This window comes from Dasypus novemcinctus, chromosome 5 (genome assembly GCF_030445035.2).
Source record: "Dasypus novemcinctus isolate mDasNov1 chromosome 5, mDasNov1.1.hap2, whole genome shotgun sequence".
NCBI classification, from domain to species: domain Eukaryota; kingdom Metazoa; phylum Chordata; class Mammalia; order Cingulata; family Dasypodidae; genus Dasypus; species Dasypus novemcinctus.
This window is the reverse complement of record NC_080677.1, coordinates 129,426,549-129,445,631: the sequence shown is the minus strand read 5'-3', so window position 1 is coordinate 129,445,631 and position 19,083 is coordinate 129,426,549. Positions and strand designations below refer to the sequence as shown.

At 38.1% G+C, this 19,083-nt stretch overlaps 1 protein-coding gene across 9 annotated transcripts in view; it reads left to right on the top strand.

The window, feature by feature from the left end:
- The window catches only part of EZH2 (enhancer of zeste 2 polycomb repressive complex 2 subunit), a 100,785-nt gene that overhangs the window by 75,671 nt on the left and 6,031 nt on the right, over positions 1-19,083 (top strand). For all 9 annotated transcript variants that reach the window (XM_058297529.2, XM_058297526.2, XM_058297524.2 and 6 more), the window contains 9 exons: positions 8,737-8,828; positions 10,380-10,620; positions 11,053-11,222; positions 11,672-11,766; positions 13,058-13,098; positions 13,582-13,707; positions 14,546-14,724; positions 16,822-16,917; positions 17,581-17,662. In XM_058297529.2, coding sequence (XP_058153512.1) covers positions 8,737-8,828; positions 10,380-10,620; positions 11,053-11,222; positions 11,672-11,766; positions 13,058-13,098; positions 13,582-13,707; positions 14,546-14,724; positions 16,822-16,917; positions 17,581-17,662 — 1,122 coding nt within the window. The remainder of the gene's footprint in view (positions 1-8,736; positions 8,829-10,379; positions 10,621-11,052; positions 11,223-11,671; positions 11,767-13,057; positions 13,099-13,581; positions 13,708-14,545; positions 14,725-16,821; positions 16,918-17,580; positions 17,663-19,083) is intronic.

Sequence of the window (19,083 nt, the reverse complement as noted above, 5' to 3'; positions counted from 1 at the left end):
TTCCAAATTGTCGTGTGAAGTCTGGGTCTCTGTCCCTTGCAAATTTCCAGCTTGACTCCACTGTGGTCAGAGATATTGTTTTGTATGATTTCGATCTTTCTGAATTCATTAAGCCTTTCTTTGTGGCCTAGCATATGGTCAATCTTGGAGAATGTTCCATGTGCGCTTGAGAAAAATGTATATCCTGCTGTGTTTGGGTGTAATGATCTATATATGTCTATTAGATCCAGCTCTTCTAATATACTGTTCAAATGTTTTGTTTCTTTAGTGATTTCTCTTTTGAGATGTTCTGTCCAGAGTTGATAGTGGTGTATTAAAATCCCCCACTATAATTGTAGATGCATCTATTCTTTCACTTAGTTTTTCCCGCGTTTGCCTCACATATTTAGAGGCGCCCTTGTTAGGAGCATAAATATTTATGATTGTTCGATCTTCTTGACAAATTGTCCCTTTCACTAAAATATAGTATCCTTCTTTGTCTCTCACAATTGTTTCGCATTTAAAGTCTATTTTGTCTGATATTAATATAGCTACTCCTGCCTTTTTTTGGTTGTTGTTTGCTTGTATGATTGTTTTCCAGCCATTCACTTTCAACCTCCATGAGTCTCTGGGTCTAAGATGTGTCTCTTGTAGGCAGCATATAGATGGGTCGTATTTCCTTATCCAGTGTCCCAGTCTGAATCTTTTGATAGGTGAGTTTAGTCCGTTGACATTCAGTGTTATTACGTTTAGAGAGTTATTTATGGTAGCCATATTTTGGTTGGATTTGTGTTTGTTATATTTTGTTTGTATTATTTTATTTTCCCCTTCTATTTTTGTCTTTCTTGTTGCTTTTACACTCTCCTCCATCTCTGACTGTCCTGTTTTTTCCTTTCTTCCTGCAGAATTCCCTTAAGAATTTCTTGAAGGGGAGGTTTCTTGTTGATATACTCTTTCAGTTTCTGTTTATCTGTGAATATTTTGAACTCTCCATCATTTTTGAATGCTAGTTTAGCTGGATAGAGTATTCTTGGTTGGAGATTTTTTTCCTTTAGTACCTTGACTATATCATACCACTGCCTTCTTGCCTCCATCGTTTCAGATGAGAAATCAGCACTTAATCTTATGGAGTTTCCCTTGTATGTGATGGTTTTCTTTTCTCTTGCTGCTTTTAGAATTTTTTCTTTGTCTTGAGCATTGGATAATTTGACAAGTATATGTCTTGGGGTGGGCCTGTTGGGGTTTATGACCAGTGGAGTGCGCTGTGCTTCTTGGATATGTACATCTGTCTCTTTCAGTAGATTTGGGAAGTTTTCATTCATTATTTCCTGCAACACTCCTTTTGACCCCTTTCCCTTCTCTTCTCCTTCTGGAATGCCTATAATACGTATGTTTGAGCGTTTTGCGTTATCATTCAGGTCCCTAAGTCCTATCTGGATTTTTTCTACCTTTTTATTGACCACTTCTACTATCTGTTTGATTTCCAATGCACTGTCTTCCACATCACTAATTCTCTGCTCTGCCTCTTCTAGTCTGCTGATATTTGCTGCAAGTGTATTTTTGATTTCTTGAATTGTGGTGTTCATTTCCATCATATCTGTTATTTTTTTGCGCATGTCTGCAATTTCCCCTCCAAGTGTTGTCTTCATGCTGTTAACCTCTTTCATTACTTCATCAAATTTGTCGGTGATAAATGTTCTGAGATCTTTCATTGCTTGTGCGAAGTCCTGCCCCCCTTCCTGATTTTCAGTTTGTTGATTGGATTCAGCCATGTTTTCCTGATTACTGGTTTGGTTTGTAGATTTTTGTTGCTGTCTTGTCAACATTTTTCCTTGACGGGTTTAATCAGTTCGTTAGCTTCTTTGTCTAGTCTTGGAGATTAATTAGCTGTTGTTTTTGCGTAAGTGTTATATCTTCTCTTTGTCACTTTGTTCTTCTTATTCCAATTTCTTATTGCTAGTTAAGCTCACTTTAAAGGAAAGTATTAGTGCTGGGGAAAGTCAATTGTGTAAGGAAGGAAAAAGTGTGAAGTAGTATTGGTGATATATGTTTACAAAGCAACAATATGAGTTCTGGGAGGATGGAGGTTAGATCATGTAAATTGTGTAGAGTTATAGTAGTAGGAAAGTACCTATAATGAGGTAGACGACTGAATATGGGAGGAATGTGGTACGTACTAAGAGGCTATTGTTTTCGTGAGAGAGGGAAAGAGAAAAGAAAGGTAATAGTTTCAGGGACGAATACCAGATGGAAAACTAAACAAAGGTATTAGAAATTAAGAGTTAGACACTTTGTGGATCAAAGAAAGGGAGATGGAATATAGGAGAGATAGCAGATGGTGGAGGATATCAAGTTGTAGGGGAAAGGGGATAGTGTAGATAGGCTAAATCTATTCACAGAGAAATGAGGCAGTGGAGGGTGAGGAAACCCAGCAAATGTGAGGTATTTCCTGTAGGACCTATTGTATTGTTAAGGTAAAATAGTATAAGAAGAATATTGTGGACAAGAAAGAGAGGATTGAAAAAAAAAAAAGAACAACAAGAACAACAACAACAACAAAAAATAAAAAAATAAAAAAAAATAAAAATAAACAAAAAACAATGAACAGAAACCCGGCCGCCAGGCTCGGCTGGGCTCAGCTGGGCTCCGGTCCCCCGCCCGCCACCCGCTGCGGCTCGGCTGGGCTCGGCTGAGCTCGGCTTTCCCGCCCGGCGCGGCGTGGCTGGGCTCAGCCCCCCCGCCCGCTGCGGCTCTCAGCCGGGCTCGGCCGGACTCGGCTTCCCCGCCCACCGCCTGCCGCCGCGGCGCAGCGCGGCTCGGCTCTCCCGCCCGCCGCCCGCCTCTCCTGCCCGCCGCCCGCCGCGGCTCGGCTAGGCTAGGCTCGGCTGGGCTTGTCTCCTTCGCCCGCCGCCCGCCGCGGCACAGCGGGGCTCGGCTCTCCCGCCTGCCACCCGCCGCGGTGCTAGCTGCCTTGGCTCCGCCTACCCAAGGAGGGAGTCCTCCACACGTAGCTGGGATCTCCGTGTATATTTCACAGATGGATCCTCTCTGTTACCTTCCCTCCAAATCGATGTCCAGACACCTCCGGACCAGGAAAAATCCCGAAACAGCCGGTCCCAAAGAGTCTCCGACGCCTCCCAGCCGATTCCCCCCAGGAGCTAGTAACCGGGAAGTTCACTCAGCCGCCATCTTGCCTCCCCCTCCTGAAAAGTCCCAAATTATATCTTATAGTCCAGTCCTTTCCGTTACCTTCCCACCAAATGGATGTCCAGACACTTCCTGCCCTGAAAAAATCCTGAAAAAGCCTGGTCCCGGAGAACCTCCAGCGGTGCCCAGCTGCCTCTTCCCAGGAGAGACGGCAAGGCTATTCTTTTTCTTGTACCATTACTTCTGTTTTTTAATTTTTAATTTTTATTCCTCCTGCCTTGCGGCTTACTTGCTTGTCTGTTCTCTGTGTCCATTTGCTGTGTGCTCGTCTGTGTTTTTACTTGTCTCCCTTTTTGTGGCGTCACCTTGCTGAGTGGGCTCTCCTTGGTGCTTGTGGGCTGGGTGGCACTTTGTGGCGCTTGTGGGCCGGCAGCTCTCTGCGGCATGCAGGCAAGCCTGCTTTCATACGGAGGCCCTGGGATGGGAACCAGGGCCTCCCATATGGTAGACGGGAGCCCATCTGATTGAGGCACTTCCGCTTCCCCGTTACTTCTATTTTATTAGTGTGGCTTTAATTTTTTGCTGATGTCTAGGCATCTAATTATGTGGCATGTTTACCCTGATGTTCAATTTCTCTCTGTCAGGGATTTGGTGGCAGGAGGCTGTGTGTCACTGCTGTTCTTTGGTTCATCCTGGTCTAGGTATTTCGGACTTTCCCTGTTGCTCACATCTGAGCCATGTACACAGTAATGGGTTCCAAAGCTGCTTCCATGGGCTGGGGAGGGAGGCTATAAAGGCCAGAAAAAGTTTCTCTTATTTACATTTCCTCACATGCTCTTCCTTGGTCTGCCAGCAGATGGTATCCTTCAGCAGCCTGCTCAGAGTGTGTTCCCTGCAACACTACAGCACTACAGCACTACAGCACTATGACAGAGGATCCTGCCTGGAGGCTCTTTAGTGATTTGCCATTCAGACTTGCCTCAGAGTCTGTTCTCCAGCATTTGCTAGCAGCCCCCTCCCTTTTCCTGGGTAGGAAATCCGTTCCCCTCTGTGTCCTCAATAACCAGTCCTGGTCAGTAGGAAGGGTGATTGAGGGGGTTAGATCTCTTTTGTCCTCTGCCAGCTCCCAAGGCCTGCAACAGCTGGTGGAACACAGGAAAAGGTATTTGTTGCCCAAAGGCTCAATCAGCCTTCGGCTACATCCCTCTTTCCTTTTTCCTGGGGAGGTGAGTCCCTTCCAGCCACCTCTGTCTGTATCTCTGACCGAGGCTGGAAAATTAAAAATTGTCTGCTTTTGGGTTAGGGGGGAAGGTGCTGGCAGCTGCAGCTGCAGCTTCTATTCATGGTCTTTCCCTCAACATTTTTTGTCCTGTGCCCCTCAACTCCTGAGTGGTGTCCAGCTTTCCTCTGGTGTCCTAAACTCTAGAACATTTTTTTTTCAAGGCCATTTCTTCTGTCTTCTAACTTTTCTCGGAGAAAAGAGAGACCCATATCTTTGTAATAACATAAGTTTTGATGGTAGGGAATTTGCGGTACATCTAGCCAGAAGCCCAATGTCCCAGACTGTAGAGCTTTTTTATTACGAATGACTTGAAAGTTCTAGTGAACCTGGAAGTATAAATAGTTTTCCTCAGTGATCTAAAATATACTTTATATTCTAATAAGCAGCCTGTGTATGAAAATTTAGACCACCATCCATTTTATAAGTTGGAATATCATTTTTTGTAAACTTGGAATCATGATAAATTTTAATGAAACCTTCAGTCTAAAATTTGACTGTCTAGTGTGTCTTACATTTGTGTTAGAGGAACCAAGTCAATTAATAAAGGGAAAGATGACATAAATTGACTGGGCATAGTAGAACATTTCTTACAAGGAGTTAGGCAAGGAGGGAATCATGAGGAAAGTGTAGCTTGGGAAATTTAAATGGGTGGTTTGTATGTGTGTATAAAGGACCCAAACTAGGACTTCCATAGAAGAAGTGTTCTGACGTTCTTTCTATTATCTGCTTGGTCTACAGAGGATTCCTTTTAAGAATAAAACTCAATTACATGTATTTGTCCTTTTTGATATTGTGTGAAAATCTGTTTTAGTAGTCTTTCTGGAATGTTTATTAATGTTGATGGTAGAAATTTTAATACCTTAAATGATCAGAATTTGGAAAGTGTATTCTGAAATTTGTAGTTGAGGGTTGACTTTTTTTTTTAACCATTTTTTGATGTATAAAGGTTAAAAGTTCAGCCATACACAAGTTCATATTTGCCATATACTTGACAAGAGTGATTTAATCTCTCTTGGGGATAACAAATCTAGGACATGACTTTTTGTGTGTTTGAGGATTAAATGAGATAATGATTTTAGTATGTGCCTGGAACATTTGAGTTTTTATTGTTAGCTGTTTTTGCTGCTGTTATTAATACTATCCTATGCGTTGAATATTGAGATTATTTGTTTTGTGAAAATTTACAAAATTCGTCTATTCTCTTTGTTACAAGAACTTACGCATCTAACTGAAGTGTATTTAATACGAGTTTAGTCTTAACACTAAGTTCTTGTCAGATCAGGCAGGATCAATACTGTAAACAAAAGTTACTATATAAAAGTGACATTTTGTAGTGATTGTGATCACTATTATATTTTTTTATTACATAGTAACTAACAATTTAAAGAAATGGCTGTATATCAGTGATAGTCACTGCAAAGACTGATTAGTGACATGCCATGTTTTCTTAATTCATGTAGCAAAAAGAATAGTTCTATTCATATCTATTGCTGACTAGGGAATCATAGGCAAAAAAGATCCTCAGGAGTTTTATATATTTACATTTCTTTTTCTCTCCCTTCCCTCTCCCCCCTCCGCAGTTGTCTGCTCTCTCTGTCCATTTGCTGTGTATTCTTCTGTGACTGGTTCTATCCTTATCAGCAGTACTGGGAATCTGTGTTTCTTTTTGTTGTGTCAGCTCTCCATGTGTGCGGCGCCATTCCTAGGCAGGCTGCACTTCTTTCGCGCTGGGCGGCTCTCCTTATGGGGCACACTCCTTGCACATGGGGCTCCCCTACACGGGGGACACCTCTGCGTGGCACAGCATTCCGCGCATCAGCATTGTGCATGGGCCAGCTCACCACAAGGGTCAGGAGGCCTGAGGTTTGAACCTTGGACCTCCCATGTGGTAGGTGAATGCCCTATCCATTGAACCAAATCTGCTTCCCTATATTTACCAGTAATATAAGAACAGCTGGAATTGTAAAAACTTTATTTATTCATTTATTATTTACTATTTTATTTATCCCCTCCCCTTCCTCCCTGCAGATGATTCTCTTATCTGTCTGTTCATTGTTTATTCATCTTCTCCAGGAGGCACCAGGAACCAAACCTGGGGCCTCCTGCATGGGAGGTGAATGTCCAACGACCTGAGCCACATCTGCTCTCCATGGGCTGCAGCATCTCCTGGCTTGTGGCACCTGCTCATTTAGGTGTCTGCTAGTTGAGGCATCTGCTAACTGCTGTGTGATGTATCATCTAGCTCTCGTTGCAGCGGGTACGGGCGTCTAGCTCTCGTTGGGGCTGGTGCAGGCATCTAGCTCTCATTGTGATGGAGTACGGTGTCTAGCTCTCAATGTGGCAGGTGTGGGCATGTGCTTGTCTTCTTTAGGTTGCTCTAGGACCTCCCATGTGGTAGACCAGTGCCCAACTGGTTGAGCCACCTCTGTTTCCCTTGAATTGTATATTATAAATCTTTTTCATTTGCTTGAAATCCCTTTTGATGAAATTTTTCAACAAGATTTTATGGGTTGCTTCTGAAATAAAAAAAAACTGCCCTTAATATCTGTGTTCTCTCCTGTTTTGTATAATTTAAAGAGTGTCATACCTTAATTTCTCTTATTATTTTTCTGATTGGTTAACTTTATATTCTATAAGTTTTCCCTTATTTATTTGATGTGAGGTATATTTTAATAACTTGTTTTGAGAATTAGTATTTTAAGATGCCTATTTGAAAAGATGATGTTCCACCTTTTTAAAAGTAGTCAGGGTGGTTCTAGATGGAGTTCTTTAGTAGTTTTTCCAAAGAATTGAAGTTTAAAATTCTCCTGGTGAAATTTAGTATTAAGAATACTTTCCTTCTATTTTCAGTTAAATGAAATGTGAAATTTAGAATTTTTGAAATTAGCTTTTAATTTAATATGTTAGTAAGTTAGCTTATTAGTATTTTTTCTTGTATAGCCTGAACTTGTTCTTGTCTTATCTTAGACTTTATAATTGTGGCTTCTAATGAGTATCCTATTTCCTAGTTTTGATTAGTCAAGAGACATCTTGTAGCTAAGGTCATATGTTCAGCAGAGGCTACTCACCTTTTCAGGTGTGTTTTCAGTAAATTGTAGCAAGAGGATCTGTGCCCTATAAATCATCCATGTCTTTAATTTATAAATCTATCATGTGCTAGAGGAGGCATACACATTACCAAAAAAATGTGTGGCTAAATATGTGGGGCTAATTCTGACAAAGGAAGACTGTTTTTTTTAAAAACTGATATAATTCCTTGGTGGTTTGATGTTAACCTTCTAGATGCTAAGTATCTGTAGTAAAGATCCCACAAACCCAATTCACTGCCAAATCACTCATACGTATTAGGCTTTCATGTTGGGTAAAACTTAACTCACAGACTTGAAACAGAATTTAAACCTTGAATTTCTAATTTCAAAAACAATGTCTGTCTCCCCACCCCCCCACCTCCCTCATCCCTCTTCATTTTGTTTATGACTTGTTAGAAGTACTTTAAAAATTATTTGTTTCAAGAATATGCCACTTGTTTTCATCCAAATCAAAATTTTCATCTGGTATAATTCTAAATAGAGCATTTCTGTTTCCCTTTGCACTCTAGGAAGCAAGCTTTCAAAAGAAGTTCTCAGAAGTTACTCTTGTGTGTTCACAGTTCTCTAATATACCTTTGTATCATTATTAGCATATTATTTGAGAATTTTAATCTCAAACGTTTTGTTTTTCTAAAACATGTTTTATTCCCCCCCCCCCCCCCCCCCCCCGTGGAAAGGTGTGCTAAATGTGTAACAGCTCTAGATCCTTGAATTTTATATATGGTTAAATTAGTTTAATTTTAATAATCTGGAGCTCTCCTATTTTTCTTTAAGAAATATATAGTTTATACCAAGTGTTATCCCATTCTATTCCCCATTTGATGAGCTGATTGTTAACCTTTCTTTGGAAACCAAGAAGTTATAGGTGGCAGAATCCTTTTGTTAAAAATATAAATCTGATTTCACTGTGGAGGAAATATCATCTGATTCAATGGAGATATTATAGACTAATTTTAAATGAATATTTATAATCACTGTTTATATATGTGCTTCAGTTATACTTGTGAGGGGAAGAATAAGGAATGACTAATCATTTTAGAACTTACCATTTCCTCTGGGATTCAGGAAGGAGGGAAGGAGTGGAGGTGTTTTGGGAAAGAGTCAATGAGAAACATTGTGCTAATTCGATAAGAACATAAAGGAAGTTCTATAGAATATTTTAACCTTGAAATTGGGAAAAAGATAAAGTAAATATTTTATAGCTATATTCACATACTTTATTTTTAATTTATTTTGCAGCTTTTCATGCAACGCCCAACACTTACAAGCGGAAGAACACAGAAACAGCTCTAGACAACAAGCCTTGTGGACCACAGTGTTATCAGCACTTGGTAAGATTTATTGCTTTATTATTACAGAGATATTTGAGAACTTTTAATTTTGTACTTTGGTGGAGGTCTATAAAGTCAGCGTTAACATGTCTGGAACCATGCATTAATGGTCATATAATAGGCAGAGTTTTCTCACCCACGTTGTTTCATTTATAGCTCTTATGTACTGCACATTTTAGTCCTTCATTAACTTTTTTTTATTCTTTTTTTAATTTGTGTTATCTCTTTGGCAACATTTCAGGGTCTTTAGGACCAAGGATTATTATACTTTCCACAAAGATTATGAGAGTATAACACAGATAGCCCATCTAAAAACCCAGAAACTCAGTAATTATATGCTGTCGTTCCTAAGCTTTCTCATATCTGTATCCTTGCTTTGGGTTTTAGATGCACTGTAGTTTGAGCTATATTATAGGTTTCACAGATGGTTTTTTGTTTTTGTTTTTGTTTTTGTTTTTTAAGTGATGGAGAACAGGTAAGGGTTAGAAAAATATGAGATAGAAAAGTTGCTTTTTTACGGGTACTATCTTATTTTTACCATTTCCCCTCTTTGAACCAAGCCACTCCTACCTAGGAACTAAATGGGTATATATTGCCTGTTGGATTTTGGACAGAAGATTCATTGAATGGCACCTGCAGAAGGTATCCTATTTTTAAGCAATTTGGTTTTTGTAGAATGAAGTATAAAACTGTTGGCTACTCAAACTTTTCCCTTCTATTTTCACTAAAAAATGGAATTCTTGAACATTGTTTTATAATATTCTTTACAAGGCAGAATTATATTTGGCTCATCTAAAAATGTTTCTGTGCTTTTAAACTGTGCTTTTACCATTGTTTTATACTTTCTCAGACTGGATTAATGTACTTCATAATGCAAAATGTGTAACCCTTACAGTTTTGTTCCTGTAAAGTTCTTTTTGTGTCCTCCTGTGGCAGTGTATCTCATAGGGAAAAAAAAGATGTTTTAATAGTAAGGCAGGGCGTGACACAGTAAAGCATGTTTATGTGCTTTGTATTCTCTTGTGCACATTTAAATATTACCATAGATAGAGATGCATTATTTTCAGAAACAGTGAAATAGGACAGTCTGACTCTAGAAGGCATTATGGGTATATGATTCTTTACTTTTTGTAAAGATTCATTTTTAAATACACTGTGTGTGTGAATGTGTATGTATTATGTAGAGAGAGCATGCACGCTAGAAAATCAAGTCAGAAAAATCTGTTGCCAGCATATGTAGAGAGGACTGTCTTTATTATATAAATTAAGACACTTATATTTTAACCTAATATTTATAATCGTTAAGATTTTTCTTAAATTCAGAAATGTAGAACTGTCTTGCCTGATTTTGTACCGTTCTAGGAATCTTTAAACTGTCAAAAGCAGGATTGAAAACAAGTTTGTTTATGTATGCATAAGATTGTGATAAATGGGTATTGTAATAAATTTCTTGGCTAACTTGCCTTATACAATCTGGTTTTTTTTTTCCTCCTCTGCCAAAATGAGTTTCAGAATTTTACCTTGATGTTCATCTTCATTTTTCATTCGTAGGAGGGAGCAAAGGAGTTTGCTGCTGCCCTCACTGCTGAGAGGATAAAAACCCCACCAAAACGCCCAGGAGGCCGTAGAAGAGGAAGACTTCCAAACAACAGCAGTAGACCCAGCACCCCTACCATTAATGTTCTGGAATCAAAGGATACAGACAGTGATAGGGAAGCAGGAACTGAAACAGGTGGAGAGAATAATGATAAAGAAGAAGAAGAGAAAAAAGATGAAACGTCCAGCTCCTCTGGTGAGACACATTTAATAACTAGGTTTTACTATTGTGTTGAAAGTTTCTTATTTTGTGAAGATTAAGCATCTTAATGGTTCTTTCTGAGAGTTGGTTAGTTTTCAGTATAACGAGAAATTTAAGACCAGAGTAATTACCATTGAGTTAGTTTTTTACTGATTGTTTTTTAGTCATTCGTCCATTCTTTTGGATTATTCCATGAATAAGTATGTCACTCCATTTGCTTTCATTTTAGAAGGGAGTTCAACCTCATGGTGAACGATTTCTATGGGAGAAAACTTCTTGATGCTCTTTCTGCTCTTACTTTAGTCTAAAATATGTTTCACCTCTTTTATTTTATTTCATTTTTTTGGTAGCACACCCTGAATTTTACTTCTTAATAGTGTTTTTCAATCGGCATATCTTGACCAGTGCTTAAATTTGGTTTTGTAGAGGCAAATTCTCGGTGTCAAACACCAATAAAGATGAAGCCAAATATTGAACCTCCTGAGAATGTGGAATGGAGCGGTGCCGAAGCCTCAATGTTCAGAGTTCTTATTGGAACTTACTATGACAATTTCTGTGCCATTGCTAGGTTAATTGGGACCAAAACATGTAGACAGGTAAGCATATTTGATAAAAATATTATAAAAAGAGCTTCAAATACAGGGATAAATACATACTCATTGTCTAACCATGAGAAGTATTTGTTCATCTTCTGAAAATAATTAAATTTCTTTTTTCTCCCAAGAGGGAACTGGATTAAAATTACTTTTCAAGTTGTTTTTATAAAATTTCCTTAGTTCAGATATTTAAGGCTAGGTAGCATTGGATTAAAAGCTAGTTAGAATTTAAATTTATTTAGCATTGCTACTCTTGATCAGAATATAGTAATAGCCAGTGAGCCTTATGTGAGGGTTGGGACAGTGTCTATTTTGTTTTCTACTGTATCCCCAGCGCCTAGCAGTGTCACAGAAGAGATATAAAGAAATTTTTCTGGTATGAATGAGTATAAGAATGATTTGCTTTAATAGGAATGTTTTCATGGCTATGTGACTGTGCCTCTTGTCAGGTGTATGAGTTTAGAGTCAAAGAATCTAGTATCATAGCTCCAGCTCCTGCTGAGGATGTCGATACTCCTCCAAGAAAGAAGAAAAGGAAACACCGGTAAGTCTGTTGTAAAGAAGTCTAGAAAAGTCTAACAGAGACACTGCAGTTAAGGTACTTCCTAAGAGCAGTGAGAGTTTACCACCCTGTCTATATGGAAAAAAAAAATGTCTTAAACTGCCATCAAAAATAGACCTGTGGAGTCTTGTTTCCACTGCTATTTTTCAGTAAGAATTAGCATTTAACAGTAAATTTGGTGTTGAGCATCTTAAAAATTATGGTTATCATACTACATCTTGTTTAAGAAAAATATATCGATAGCTTCTCCAATAAAGTCTGCATAAACATTTACTTTAGCATTTGTTCTAAAATGTATCTGAGATTTATGTCTGCACTTTAATCTTGGGAATTCGCATGTGAATTCTGGGCCAGTGTATTTTTTGTTTCAGGAGCTTACATTTTTTAGGTGTTTTTGGCATTGCATTCTGATGTACAATATATTTAAAAGTGAACCTAATTTAAGCCTGTGTGAATTAGGTTACCTTTCTCTTTTTTTTGTTTAAATAAATCAATTTTATTGATATGTACTAATAAACATAAAATTCATCCAAAGCGTATAATCTATGATAATAGCTTTTAATTCTCATGTAACATGGAAGCATCTCATCAATGTGATGCTAATGATTGAAGTAGAACACAGGAAAATAACACCGCATGATTCTACTTGTATAAAATTCTAAAAGAGGCAACACTAATTTACAGGGGTAAAAGTCATATCAGTGGTTGGTTACCTTTCACAAATGGTTGTAGTGAGTTAGTGATGGTATGTAATGAATATTTTCAGGCTGATATGTAAATGTAGAGCCAGTAAACCATGAATGCAATATCTGATTTCATCCTGCCTCACCCCGGCTCCCTTTTTAAAAAAGAGGCATAGTTGAGCAAGGGAGCAATTAAGTTATATTTGAAAAATTACTTATATACATCTATTGCAATTAAAAATAAATGTAGTCAATGTAATTAGAACTTAAAGCTACACAAAGAAAGGACTCTAGTAAATTCTGACTAGGTGATATTTGTAAAATACAGGGTGTAATGCAATTGACTAAGTTTCCTGGTAATCTTTTGGTTCAATTGAGAGTCCTGCAGTGATCATGCTGTTTCTGAGTTTCTTCTGATGGCCAATATAAAGCTGGATAGTGTATGACCCTTTTCTTTGTAGTTTATTTGGATTTAATGCACTGCTATATTAATGGCATAGAGATATCAACTTAAGTTACTAAACTCCCTAACCTTACAAAGAAGTTAGTTTCCTACCAATAGTCCTGTTTATTTTCATTTGTTTTTCCAGGTTGTGGGCTGCACACTGCAGAAAGATACAACTGAAAAAGGGTTAGCATTTTTCCCTTCAACTTTATTATTTGCTTAAAAATGTCTGATTTGGTTGCATTTGCTAAAGAACATTGATTGGACAGTCATATTAGTGTTTGGGATATTCTGATATAATTGATTTGTATAGACATTAGCCAGATTAAATTGAGAAATGTGTGTTAAACTACAGTCAACTCCCTTTTTTATTGTAAAGGAAAGCTAATTGGATGGAGTTAGTCAATGAGTAGGTTAAATGAATACTTTGGGAAAGCTGACTGAGATGTAGGTGGCAATCCTTCAGAATTTATAAGCACTTGGGTTTTGGGAGGTAATTTTTGTCCATTTTGTAAGTAGGAATATGTGTAACATTATAAATACAGTGAAGGAAACCGAGCTAAGCTCCAAAGGTTATAGAGAAGTATAAAATATAGTCTTGTTAATTGTGTGATCATTTCAAAGCTTCCTGGATTAACTTTTGTTCATACTGTTGTTAACTTTATTCAGATGGCTCCTCTAACCATGTTTACAACTATCAACCCTGTGATCATCCACGACAGCCTTGTGATAGTTCATGTCCTTGTGTGATAGCACAAAACTTTTGTGAAAAGTTTTGTCAGTGTAGTTCAGAATGTAAGTATATGTTACCTTGATGCAATTCTATGAGGATTAAATAGGTCTTTGTTCAGCAATTTAAATAAAAAACATAAGAAAGTAGTTCTTCCTTATTTACTTTAGAAAATCCATTTATTGTACAAGGGCTTATTGAGCCCATAGTTGATACTTGTGTGAGGTGTTCAGCCAGTCTCCTGGATAATGTATGTGTATGTGTGCAGGTTAGGCAAAAATTTTTTAAAGGAGGTACCAGGGATTGAACCCAGGATCTTATATATGGCAATCAGATGCTCAACCACTGAGCTACAACCACTCCCCTAGGCAAAATTGTTTTAAAGGAATTGACTTTTTTTCCTGCTTTGATTATTGAAATTAAAACCGTCGTAAAACTGGCACAAAATGTAAGGGAGTCTAGGACTACTTACCCAAATAATTATTGGGCACCAGAAATTATCAGATGGTAATTATAAATATATAAAAATAAAGGAAATTATTTTCTCTATTTAATGAAACTGCACATAAAGCTTGGATAATAAAGAAGTGTCCAGAAGGAGCATGGATATTTAGTCCAAATCTCCCCCCACACATACCACCTATTTTATAAATCACAGAAATTCAAGTTCATAAACTATTTAACAAATAAAAAATGGAGAAGTAAGAAACCACTAGTGATCCCTCTCAGTTCTGACATCTTGCCTGTTACTTCCTCATCTATACAATGGAATAGTAAGTTTGTTGTGAGGAATAAATGAGTTAATTGGTTGCTTAGAACAATATTTGATATATAGTGTCATGCAAGTTTTTGATGCTAAAATCATGGAATTTGTAAAAATGATGAAGAATGTGTCTCTTGAAGGTCAAAACCGCTTCCCTGGATGCCGTTGCAAAGCACAGTGTAACACTAAGCAGTGCCCGTGCTATCTGGCCGTTCGAGAGTGTGATCCTGACCTCTGTCTTACTTGTGGAGCTGCTGATCACTGGGACAGTAAAAATGTGTCCTGCAAGAACTGTAGCATTCAGAGGGGCTCCAAAAAGGTGAGTAAATTCCCTTCTGGATAATGACTTTTAGTCAGATATTTAGTGTGTAAATGCCAGGATAGTCTTACACCATTATAGTGGAGTAGAAAAGAGAAAAGATCATTGAATAGTATAGCTAACCTAGAGAAAAATTGTTGGCTCTCAAGCATCATAATGTACCCTTTGGCTGCATTTCTGTAGAACTCTAGTATAAGATAAACCAGTTAATTCTGAGAAGCAGTTGTTATCTGGATTTGGAATAAAATATCTATTTTCCTAATTTTTAAAACATGAATTCATTTAGTTATTAGAACTAGCAGCTTCTGAAGTCTCCTTAATACAAATGTTGGTTTCTAGAAAATGGAGATCCATTTTCATTGAATAGTATTTTTAGGTTCCTTTCTGTGCTGAGTAAGAGTTGAAAATTTCCCACAGAAATTTGTCACAGACTTATTTGGTTTCTTTAATAACTTTGAAAATAACCTAACCAGGAATTTTATATTTGAAGCCTGATTATTGCATGCAGGTGATTTTAATTGTAGCAGCCAGAAAGTAAATTATTGAACAAAGAAACTAAGAATATATACTGGGGGAATTCAGAATCTCATTTTTTTGTGTAGATGATGGGTTCTTCAATTAATCCTTTTTATAATAATGTCTGGTCTTTATTAAATATATATCAGGCACTGTTTTACATGTTTTCAGTATGAACTCTTTAATCTTCAAAACTCAGTTAGGAACAGTTGTTAACCCAATTTAACAGGTAAGGAAACCCAAAATCACAGTGCTTATAAGTAATGGAGCTAGGAATCAAATCCAGACAGTCTGGCCCCAGAGCCCTTCTATTAACCAGGACACAATCTGTATGGGTTTGTATATACTTTTCTCAGGTTATTCAACCATTTTATAATATAATTGAAGTCACATGACTATTAGTAGTCCTCTTCTACCAGAAATTCTGTGTCAGGCTTTAGCTACTCGTTTATTTTCTTTGTGTCTTTAAACCAAAATCTGTTCATGGCAGATCTGATCATTTTGATCAGCATTATAGTCTAAATTGCTGTGGTTTTTTAGGCATTTAGATTTTTCTCTAGGTTTTTATATATAGATTTTGGCCACCAGGTCACAATGATCCTGGTAGTTTCTCCTGGCATACCCATTCAGACCTAATAGTCTCATTTCTGTCCCAACCCAAACCTGTCATTCTATGATATATTCCTGTCCTGAGCCTATTCAGAAAGTGGATAATACTAACATTTACATGTCCTCTAGATACTTATTAACACATTGGGTTTCATTTGATTAATAGTATTTAGCTGCTTAAATTTCCCAAATACCTTCCTGCTCAGAAACTAATCTGGCAGTTAATGAAAGATGGACTAGCATAGGAGTAGATTGGAAGCGTGGGTACTAGGGAGCCTTTCTAAAGGTCACAATTTTTAATGAAAGGTTAGTATTGAGCCACAATAAAATCTGTATCTGGGAATGAAGCAACCTAACTGAAACTGAGAGCCATGATCACCTTAACAATCCTGCTATAAAATAGAATGCTGGATTGAGTAGATCCTGAGACCTACTCGTGGTAGTTTTTCATCTCATCAGCTGTGGAAGAAATGGCAGGGCTTTGGAAAGGAATAAAAGGCCGTGAAGAACCAGGAGAACGTCCTGGTGGGACTTTTAACTGAAAATGGAGAACAGACATCACTTTGGGGAAATGGGGAGAGTGAGGAACAGTGATTTGGGGTCCTTGTCTTAAATGCAAGTTGAGAGTGAATTATTTAAGGAAGTCAGAGACTAAAGAAAAAATAATAGGCAAGTGCAGCTGGGAGTACCTAGGTGAATGACAGTAATTGCAAGGTAACTTCAGATGTAACTTATTCTCTAAGGTAAAAGATCCTTATCCTCTGTATGTATGATCTCCTTTGGCAATACTTGGGAACTTGACTACTCAATTCAGGATACATGGCAACCTTAATGTACTGACTATGTTGAATTTTTTGCTTTAGAATAGGTTTGTGGATTTAAAATAATGCCTTGTGTTTTCACTGTGGAGTCTTGTTTCCAATTCATGTTTACTCTCTTTTAATGATTATATGATTGTGTTTTCTTGTCTAGCATTTATTGCTGGCACCATCTGATGTGGCAGGCTGGGGGATTTTCATCAAAGATCCTGTACAGAAAAATGAATTCATTTCTGAATACTGTGGAGAGGTAAGGCAAGAATAATCCCTTTAAGCATATTCAGGAAGCATCATGCATACTAATCACATGTAATTAAGTGGTATTCAGTATCATAGCTTTTCATTGTTTAGGATTGATTTTATTCGACAAGTCCAATGGCATCGATTAGAAATAATACCTTTTCAGTTAATATTTATTCATGCTTGTGGATTTGCTTAATAACTCTAGATTGCTTCATTTCTAGACACTTATTGTCTGAGATAGCAAGGAGGTGGGGAGCAAGAACTTTGCACTTTTCTATGTAGAGTCTGTCCTGCTTATTAATCCACAACTTAATTGAGAAGGATGTAGAAATGTCTTTCTAATGGTAAGGAAAACTCATTGGGGTCAGCTTCAATTTGAAACTAACCCCACCAGTCTCTCTATTTAATACTCGGCAAAAGACTTGTTAATCCCTTTCTCTAAGCACATAAAATTTCTTTGGATGTGGAAAATTTTCTTTTAAAATATTGTTTTCTGATGTATCAGTATGCAGACAGAATGGAAAAGACACTTTGCCGTAGTGACACTTGGTTGAGCATTCTCAAGAATGTCCAAAATTCTTTTGATGAGCTCTTGTGTGTTTTTCTAGCAGCAGGTTTGACAATGCTGGTTTGATCCTGAAACTATTTTCCCCCATGTCTTTCTCTTCAGATTATTTCTCAAGATGAAGCAGACAGAAGAGGGAAAGTGTATGATAAATACATGTGCAGCTTTCTGTTCAACTTGAATAATGGTATGTTTAAATTTATCTGAGTTGCATTTTTTAACTTTATTTTTCATTATGTCCCAAGAATGTCCCTTTGATCCTTTTCTCCTTCTTTGCTAACTCCCATCCAGGATCATGTATTGCATTTAATTGCCACTGTCTTATTAGTTGCTTTTTCTTTTTTCAGTCGTGGAAGCTTATAAACGACATATACTTGCCCAACTCAACCATTCCCAAGCATACCATCCAGTGGGATTACTTACATTCACTATGTTGCAGTACCCTCACCACCTTCCATACTAAACTTACCGATCTCCCAAACAAAACCCTGTACTAAATTTTTTTTTAAATTTTATTTTATTTTTCCCTACCTCCTCGTTGTTTGCACTTGATGTGTCTTTTCATCTTCCTTGTTTCTTTAGGAGGCATCGGGAACCGAACCTGGGACCTCTGATGTAGGAGGGAGGCACCTAATTGCTTGAGTCACTTCCATTCCCTGCTTTGTTGGGTCTCTGTTTTTCTTCTTGTGTCTCTTGTTGCTTCAGCTTGCAGAGCCTCCTGGTCATGCCAGTTCACTGTCTTCTTTAGGAGACACCAGGAACCAAACCTGGGGCCTCCCCCCTGCCACCCCCTCTCCCCCCCGCCCCCCATGTGATAGGCAGGAGCCCAATTGCTTCAGCCCCATTTGCTTCCCTCATTTTTCATTAACTCCCCATTCCCCTGCTGTCCACCCTAGCAACGTATACTGTCTCTATGAGCCTACATATTCTCTGGTAATTTCTTAGTAGTTACCATAGGGCTTAATTTTTTTTTAAAAGCAGTTTTAATGATATATATTCACAACATACAGTTCATCCACAGTGCGCAACCAGTGGCTCTTAGCATAATGACAGTGTTGTAAATTCATCACCACAAAAATTTAAAACAATTTCATCACTCTAAAAAGAAAAACCCCACACCCCTCAGCAGTCACCTCCTTCCTCCTTCCCCACCCCTACATAACAAATAATCTAATTCCATCTTTATAATTGATTATATTGATTTCCATTTATATAAACTATGTAGTACTTTCTGTCTAGTTTCTTTCCTTTAGCATGTGTTTTTTTGCTTGTAATATTTTTTTTTTTTTTTAAAGATTTATTTTTTATTTATTTAATTTCCCCCCCTCCCCTGGCTGTCTGTTCTCGGTGTCCACTTGCTGCGTCTTGTTTCTTTGTCCGCTTCTGCTGTCATCAGCGGCACGGGAAGTGTGGGCGGCACCATTCCTGGGCAGGCTGCTCTCTCTTTTCACGCTGGGCGGCCCTCCCCACAGGCGCACACCTTGCGCGTGGGGCTCCCCCACGCGGGGGACACCCCTGCGTGGCAAGGCACTCCCTGCGCGCATCAGCGCTGCACGTGGGCCAGCCCCACACGGGTCAAGGAGGCCCGGGGCCCGAACCGCGGACCTC